The sequence below is a fragment of the Bidens hawaiensis genome, unplaced genomic scaffold (genome assembly GCF_021521415.1).
Source record: "Bidens hawaiensis isolate Kalapana, Puna unplaced genomic scaffold, B.hawaiensis_p1.1 tig00003378_1, whole genome shotgun sequence".
Taxonomy (NCBI): Eukaryota; Viridiplantae; Streptophyta; class Magnoliopsida; order Asterales; family Asteraceae; genus Bidens; species Bidens hawaiensis.
This window is the reverse complement of record NW_027491188.1, coordinates 235004-243787: the sequence shown is the minus strand read 5'-3', so window position 1 is coordinate 243787 and position 8784 is coordinate 235004. Positions and strand designations below refer to the sequence as shown.

Here is an 8784-nt window from a genome sequence, read left to right as displayed (position 1 = left end):
TTAAGTTTTACAACCAAAAGTTAACAATAAAGTCTTTAAACAAAAGTTCGGTTTTCGGTTCGGATCGTGTTTCGGGTTAAGACCGAGGTAAGATTCTACAAACCCATAACCATAGAATTTGTAAAAATGATTTTAGAAACTTAGATCTAACAATAAGTATGTTTAAACAATTATTTAACAAAACTAGTAACAAAGTTCGGTTTACGGTTTAGAGCTATTTACGGTTAAACCGAAGCATAGACTCTTAAAAACCCATAACCATGGAACTTGTAAACATGACCAACAAACTAAAATAAGCAAGATTAATATGCATGAACAAGTTATACAGATGTACATATATCAAGGACACGAAGTCCTCCATGAAGCCTTGCCTTATGAGGTCCGAAACCTCACCGACCGGAATCGGAGAAGTAACTACCAAAGGTAAACAAGGGATGTATATTATATATATGTTGCACAACCATAAACAAGTATTAATAAGACTAAATAAACTAATTAAGATGAAAGACTAAAAACCTTCAAGAACACTTAAGAAGATAACCTTGAATCTTTGATGTTTGAGAGAGTTTTTTTTTTGGGAGTTGTAGCAAGGGAAAATGAAGAGGAAAGGTGATGTATATATAGGGTAATGTTGGTGGTCAAATATGGGTGTGAGACACAAGAGTTTTCATGGAAAATGGATCAAGACAAAAACACAAAACAACAAAAAAAAATAAATAAATAAATAAATAATAAATAAATAAATAAAAATAAAAATAGGATGTTTTCAAGACCCAACAAGTGTGAAACAATATTGTAACATAAATCCATCATTTTGATTATAACATAAGCTTCGGTTTACAAATCGGGTCGGTTTACATAATAAACAAATACAAAAACGAATACAAACAAGACCCGAAATTGACGAATGTCACAAAGTGAACAATAAATGATCGGGTATTTTTGAATTGAAAATCCAACTCTAAAAACAAAAATCCCAAGTTTAATTGCAACAAAAGCATCTGTTTACAAGAAACGATATTCTATAGGAAATTAGAGCACATACAAATAGATATTTTAGGTTATGACTAACAAATCATAAAAATACAAAAACCAATTGCTTTTGTTGATACGTCCGTCGGGAGCCGGAGAACATATTGCCTGACAGTAGCAACAGAGAATTTGTACATACAAACATATGAAAAGAAAAATACATCATCAGGAACACTTACCTCCATTGCAGGGACTAAGAGGCGATGAGGAATTGTGAGGGCAAACATAGGCCATACTTATGCCATAGAAGAAAAACCGAGATTGCACAATAATTAATGGGTTTTGATGTTGTATTGCAATTGAAGGGAATGAATGGGAACTGGAGAGACTAAATTGAAGGAATAATTAATTGAAACAGATGGATTGAAAATGAAAATCATTGAATCACGAATCAATATGGCATTCAATAGGAGCCCTAAACCTTCCATTGTCTTTGAACAGTTGCATTTTGTCTATAAATCATCGGTTGCATTGTGTATATGAATCATCGGGCATTCAATGTAGCATTTGATGTTTTTCAATAATAGCAAAATCAACCCTAAACCTTCATTCGTCTATAAATTCAATATAGTATATTGATATTCCCATTTTGTCCTTAATTCCTTGCATTAGAAACTTGCATCGAGCGTTTTAAGAATGAATCGAGGGATTGCCAAATTACTTTTTCTGTTCAATTATGAATTTTATCTCTAATTGTGAAATTACCATGCATGCCACTTAATAATATAGCATAGATATAAATAGATAAATAAAGTATTTAATAATTAATAGTCACATTGAGTAATCAATAATGGTTACATTCTAAGAATCTGAACAGGAGAGCATCTATATGCCTGCCAGAATATTATTATTATTATTATTATTATTATCTGAGGATAGGTAAGTGGAAGTGAAGCAGATTATTATTTGTTTCTTTGCTTGTGAGCTTACATACAATACAAAAGTGTAATGGGTGAAATCATCAAAGTTAACGAGGAGCGTATCAACATCGCAGCTCCTCAGCAGGTGTCAGACAACACTGGTGCTAGTGCTACTGCTACTGCAAGGAAGAATAAGAGTAAGAAGAAGAACCGTGTTGCTTCCGTTGACGTCTTCAGAGGCCTTACTGTCGCGGTGCCTACCTATTCTCTTTTATTTTTATTAGTTTATGCTCAACTATATTCTGTTTTCTTATCGGTATGGGACTATTGTTTAGTTTAGTGACAATTGAATTGATTCTCTCTTCATTATTATTATTATTATTATGTATGCATAGAATTGATCGTATTACACTTTGTTTGTGAATCCAGTTATTATATAAAAGGGGATATAGAGTCCTAGAAGACGACGAGTCTTTGGTCAACGACGGTGCTAGGATGATGGTTTTCGGCTAAAACCTTTCGGTTTTGGTTTTTGTTAGTTAATTGATTGTAATACATTTTGGATAAAATATATGGGTTAAACTCTTACAGTTTACTTCAAATTTCGGTTTTTACAAAAACATAAAACAAAACCATCAGTTTTTGTTTCAATTTAGGACACATCCACATTTTATGAACCTGTTTTATGGTATTCTCCCTTGAAAAGCTCATAATATGATGTACTACTAGTACTTATTATCTCTGTTTTCATGATTTAGTTGTCTTACTCTGTGAGTTTGTGCTCTAAAATTGTTTCATATTAAATGCTGTCAGCATGATTATAAAAGCAATATAGTTGATGATTTTGGTAGATGATGCTGGAGGAGAATGGCCTGTGATTGGGCACGCGCCTTGGAACGGTTGCAACCTTGCTGATTTTGTCATGCCCTTCTTTTTGTTCATTGTGGGCATCGCTATTGCTCTTGCTCTCAAGGTAAGAACTACCTAAGCCTAGCTTCTTAGCATTCAGTTTTTAGTTATATATAGGAATATTGGATTTTAATAATCCATTTGACTAATGCCACTCCTAACTTTTACTTTCTTTACCAAGGGCAATCCCATTAACATAATCATCACACTTGATTTTGCGCACAATGATGTTTATGAAGAAATGAGGAAACTTACAAGCGAATTTGAGTGAATATTAAGTGTAAATCCATGGTGATTATGCTACTGGATATATATATATAAGTATCTCGATATATATATATATATAAGAAATGAGGAAACTTACAAGCAACTTAAGTATCCCGATATATATATATATATATATATATATATACCCGTAGAAAGCAGTTCAAATCAGATTCGCGCAGTGGTAGCTTTTGCGTTAAGTGTGATACACAGGCCAGTTATGTAACCACCCATGTTTCTCCCTCCCACTACTTTTAATTATCTTTTATGCACTATACAAGTTCTAATAACAATGAATCCATTATCCACAATTCCATATGTATATGGGTGTGTGTGTGTGGATATGTTGTGTATATGTGTTTATACATTTGATTCTGGTTGCAGCGAATACCAGATAGAATCGTTGCTACTAAAAAAGTCATACTGAGGACTCTCAAGCTCATATTTTGGGGTCTATTGTTACAAGGTCAGTTCTAGATATCATATGATTCATATCTTGGAGCTACATTTTTTAAGTTTACAAAATCAGTTTTACTATGCTAGAGTGATAAATTATATCTCAAATGGGTGTGATGTGTACATATAATTCATAAATTATCTTTTATTAATGTGGGGGTGATGGGTCAGTTTACTTTCTCCAAATTATTCTCACAAACTTTGTGATATAAACAATATCTTATTTGTTCTATGCTTTTGTTCTTAAATTCTTTACTTCTCCATTTAAAAGATAAATTTTTCTTATGCTTTTTAGTGTTCATTTGTTGTCATAAGGTGGTTATTCACATGCTCCTGACAAACTATCATATGGTGTTGACATGAAATATATTAGGTGGTGTGGAATTCTCCAGGTAATTATAGTTAAAGCGTTTTCTAAGACTTGTTACAATGATAAATGGCATTTTTGATTTTTAAGTAGGATTTAAAATATGGTTTTATATTCTAGAGAATTGCCCTTGTATATTTCATTGTTGGAATGCTGGAAATTGCAACTCAAGGTGCACAAGCCAAGGAATTACCACCTGCATGGTTCTCTATATACAAGTTGTACTTTTGGCACTGGTATTTGCCAGTTTTGACTCGTTAAATAGTTCTGTTTGTGTTTAGCTATTTCTAAAGAGTCAGATGAGCGAAGTAATAAGTATTAGCTAAAATTAAAATGGTGAAAATAGGGGGTGTAACAAGCCAAGTTGCTCGTGAGCCAGTCAACATCGGCTCGAGAAAATCTTGAATCGAGCCGAGCTAAAACGAGCTCGAGCTTTTATATATATATATATATGTGTGTGTGTGTGTGTGTGTGCTTGTTTGTTTATCGAGCCCGGGCCTAAGCTTTGCTTATCGAGCTAGAGCCGGTTTGCTAAAGTCTTGATTCTTGAATCTAGCTGAGCTAAAACGAGCTCGAGCCCTAGCGCTCATGTCTAAATGTAAGCTTATTCAATAAATGAGCTGCTCGAGTCGAAGCTTCTCTTATTGAAAGCTCGAGCTGGCTCGCAAGTCTAAACTAGTTTATTATTTATATGTACTAGTTTATTATTTATATGTATTTTATTTAATATAGTAAATTTATATTTGTATGATGATTATTATCATACCTAAGTTATGTTAAAAATAACTATATAATATATATTATGTCATATAATGTGCATAGAAATAAATTATTTTGCAAGGGGAACAAAATAAAAACTGGAGTCAATTTTTATATATAAGTTACATATAATTACAAATTATGAATAAATAATAAAGAACTGAGCTTGAGCTTGAAAAACTACTCACGAGGCGAGCTTGAGCTTTGGAAAAAGAGCTAGAACTGACCCAATGTACAATGTGCAGTTTTACTCAGTAATACCTCCTAAAACTAGTTTATAAACAAACAAATTATTTTATTGAAACAATGTAAATTCTGTAATCAATTTGATACAATAATCATTCATAGTCAATTATTTTTTGGAGAAAAAGTGTTTTGGGTCAACCCATTACCCTACCAACTAACACATACCAAAAAAGTTGTCGGTTGTGGCTTGCCCATTTTTCACCTTTAATCTTGCTGATTTATCATTCAATTGGTAGAATGACAACTATGTTTAAATGTAAAAATGCAGGCTGCTGGGTGCTTGCGTTCTCATAGTCTACCTAGCAGTTATTTATGGAACTTATGTCCCCACTTGGCATTTCACAGTTCACAATACAGACAGCCCTGATTATGGAAAGATCTTAACTGTATGTATTACTCCACATCCCTGGAAAAAGATGTTTAGTTTCTTGCACTTTAAAAAGGGCAATTTTAAATAATTTAGTTAAAAGGGTTCGATTTGGGTTATTTTATATCCTGAATGGTTCAAGTTTTCTAAATAACAAATTACCTATAAAAGAACAGGTCAAATGGGCTTATTGTAATCTTATGCTATCTGTTAAAAGTGACACGTTATTAACCTTACCGAACCCGTCTTGGTGACTTATTCTCAGGTAGCTTGTGATGTGAGAGGAAAACTTGATCCTCCGTGTAACGCAGTGGGTTATATAGATAGACAAGTGCTTGGAATTAATCATATGTATCCTCATCCTGCTTGGAAGAGATCTAAGGTCACTGCAAAGTCAAGTTCATATCTTTTTATATATTTTTTTACATTCCTTTAGCTAATGATTAAAAAAAAATATGCATTAACATTAGATTTGGGTGACATTTACTTTACTTATTTTAATTTGTTAGACGTTTTGTGATAAATTAAAATGCAGGCTTGCACAAAGAGATCCCCTTATGAGGGTCCTTTCAAGAAGGATGCTCCATCTTGGTGTTGGGCACCTTTTGAACCTGAAGGAATTTTAAGGTCTGCTTTGTTGGTGGAGATTATAGATTTTTTTAACAATTTAGAGGAAAATTTTCTTTTATTTTATAATTAAATTGTTTCCCGCTCATATTGTTAATTTGTAACAGCTCTCTTTCTGCTATTCTATCTACAATTATTGGAGTTCATTTTGGGCATGTACTCATACAGATGAAGGTTGGTTCTTTTCTTCATAATTAAAAGTAACCAAGAAAGAGGTACAGTTTGACTTTCAAGGTCAAACTCCAACTTCAGACTTTTTGACTTTCCAGGTCAAACATTTCAGGACCACTTATCTAGGCTGACACATTGGATTTTGATGGGTGTTGGACTTCTTGTTTTTGGACTCGTGCTTCATTTCACAGATGGTTGGTATCCATTTTACTTGTAAATCGGGTCATGTTTCTGTCTAAACGGGTTAAATAGAAAAGAAAGGGGCCAAAAGGGTTGTGAATGCATTTAAATTCATATAACGCACCAAGTTATTTATGCAGAAAAGTTGGTAAACCTGTAAAAATACAGTTTCTACTAATTATATTTGTAAAAAGAATTTGTTTATGATCAAATAACCCAGCTGGCATTGACTGCCAACTCCCCGGACCCACAAAATTTTAGGCTTGTAAAGGAGTTTGTATTCGCTCACTTAACTTTAATGGAACAAGCAATTAAACGAACGGAGTTTTCTTGTTCGTGTTCGTTTGTTAAGAAAATGAGTGTGTTCATGTTTGTTTATGTTAGTTTGTTAAGGGGATAAATGAATGGTTCATGAACGAACATAACTAAACATAGGTTAACACACATAACCGAGTGAGCATCAAATAAAAGTAGATACGAACATCAATCAGTTGGGCCTAAAAATTAATAAAACTAGACTAGGTTATCGTGGGCCTATAAATTTCAAATGAATATATAAACAAACTTAAAAAAAGGAACATAAATTAGCGTAAATGAATGAGTGTGCTGAACGGACATAAATGAACGAACAAGACATGTGTTCGTGTTTGTTCGTTTAACCAAACAAAAAACAAAGTGTTCATGTTCGTTTGTCTACAAAATAAACGAACATAGTGCCCTCGCGGTTAACTGAACGTTCTTTTCATTTACAAGCCTACCCATCTTGCCACCTCTTATATATGCCATGATCTTTATGAAGTGTCTCACTCCACATTTAATTTTTTATGCAGTGATTCCTCTAAATAAACAGTTATACACTTTCAGTTATGTGTGTGTGACATCAGGGGCTGCAGCATTGGTCTTCTCATTCTTCTACATGATGGTAATATATTGATTAAATTTGTGCACTTCGTATCCTACTCCAATCCCCATAGTGACTCAAATGGTTAAAGGTTTCGGTTTTGGGTTGAACTAATTAAAATGGTCAAACCACAGTGATGAAAACATAACTTAACTCTATGATATTTGTGGAGGATTATCAATATAGCTAAAGAACTACATAAAAGACTACAAGTCAAGAAGTAATATAAGCTCAAAACATATATAATTGACATAATAAATTTTGAAAATTTGGATTATGACTTTTAAGGTGAAAGCCTAACATTGATAATTATGTTTGAACTATGTAAAAATATGTAACACTAGAAACATTTTGTAACTAATTATAACAATGTCAAAATGCCTGGTTTGGATCTTTAAATTAAAATTCAGTATATTATTTATTTGATTCATTTTAGGATTCTAAAATAAAAGATCTGAGTTGGCTTTTAGGTCGATATTTGGAAATTGAGATATCTGTTTATGCCATTGGAATGGATCGGAATGAATGCGATGCTTGTATACGTTATGGCAGCCGAAGGCATCTTTGCAGGATTTATTAATGGCTGGTACTATGATGATCCTCATAATACACTCGTAAGTTTCACACTCAGTAATTCTAGATGTGATAATCTTGACTCATTTATTTGTGAATCGGATGTATTTATTCTTAAATGGATTAAACGTGCTAACTTAACAAAAGGGTGTGGTGTCAAATAGAAGCTATGGTGTGCATGGGTCAGTTTGGGTTGGTTTTGGATTAAAACCAAACCAAAAACCGAAAATTTATTTTTTTTAGCTTTTGAGAATCGTTTGGTTTTCGGTTTTGATATCTTTGGTTTATTGCTTGCGCTTAAAGTTTTTGGGTTGAAAAAAAGTTTGAACTCCCACCACTCACCTAATCAATGAGATCAGGTAAATCGCATCTAATGCTGGGCACGTGACCTGTAGAAGGTTAAAGGCAAAAAACGATTTTTATTGCTTACATCTTAAATCATTTTATTCAAATAGTTATCTTTCTTTGTTTGTAATCATCATAACACACTAATTATATGATAAAAATTGAAGAATTGAAAACAAAAAGAAATAAAAAATGATGTTTTGGAATGGATGCAGATATATTGGATTAAAAAACACATTTTCATTGGTGTTTGGCATTCAACAAGAGTGGGAATCCTGCTTTATGTTATATTTGCGGAGATATTATTTTGGTGTATTATTTCAGGCATTTTACACAAGTTGGGAATATATTGGAAACTTTAGGGTTAGGAGTAAGTTTTCAAATTTCAATATCATGTGATATAATTTAGTTACATTTGGTATGTAATTAAGATTAGGTTAGTTTTGCATCCCACAGTACTTGTTTCATTAAAACCCCACTTTGTGTAATTTCATTTGAACATATGGTCTTGATGTAAATGGGTTCATTGTGTTTAACTTAATATTTCTATTTAATTCTCATGTTTAATATACAGTTTATAGTTCTATTTCTTAAGACTATTGTAATATTCTTACAATAGTCACCTACTTTGCTCATACTTTGTTATAATTGTTAAAATTGATTATTTAGCGTTTGCTTTATTGCAATTCCTTATTGGTATTAGACCACTCTCATTCTCAAACTACTA

At 32.6% G+C, this 8784-nt stretch overlaps 1 protein-coding gene across 3 annotated transcripts; it reads left to right on the top strand.

Annotated features, from left to right (window-relative positions):
* The first annotated feature begins 2080 nt into the window (after positions 1 to 2080).
* Positions 2081 to 8566, top strand: LOC143623316 (uncharacterized). 3 transcript variants are annotated; one of them, XM_077094253.1, is made up of 13 exons: positions 2081 to 2145; positions 2744 to 2865; positions 3450 to 3531; positions 3837 to 3913; positions 4009 to 4124; positions 5162 to 5279; positions 5526 to 5642; positions 5796 to 5887; positions 5995 to 6061; positions 6171 to 6252; positions 7069 to 7160; positions 7610 to 7753; positions 8273 to 8565. In XM_077094253.1, the coding sequence occupies exons 2-13, from the start codon at positions 2815 to 2817 to the stop codon at positions 8417 to 8419; spliced, it is 1185 nt and encodes a 394-aa protein (XP_076950368.1). In that variant the 5' UTR covers positions 2081 to 2145; positions 2744 to 2814; the 3' UTR covers positions 8420 to 8565. The 3 variants fall into 3 exon arrangements, with proteins under 3 accessions (XP_076950368.1, XP_076950367.1, XP_076950366.1); XM_077094252.1 differs by having other exon boundaries at positions 2087 to 2145; positions 2728 to 2865; positions 7692 to 7753; positions 8273 to 8566; XM_077094251.1 differs by having other exon boundaries at positions 2087 to 2145; positions 2728 to 2865.
* Positions 8567 to 8784: the final 218 nt, after the last annotated feature.

What these genes read in the sequence shown, in the direction of transcription:
- LOC143623316 (XM_077094251.1), top strand. Translation starts at nt 2,731, where the DNA reads ATGATTTTGGTAGATGATGCTGGAGGAGAATGGCCTGTGATTGGGCAC. An exon ending in CTATTGCTCTTGCTCTCAAG is followed by an intron (nt 2,866 to 3,449) that starts GTAAGAACTACC and finishes TTCTGGTTGCAG; the next exon opens with CGAATACCAGATAGAATCGT. An exon ending in ATGTACTCATACAGATGAAG is followed by an intron (nt 6,062 to 6,170) that starts GTTGGTTCTTTT and finishes CAAACATTTCAG; the next exon opens with GACCACTTATCTAGGCTGAC.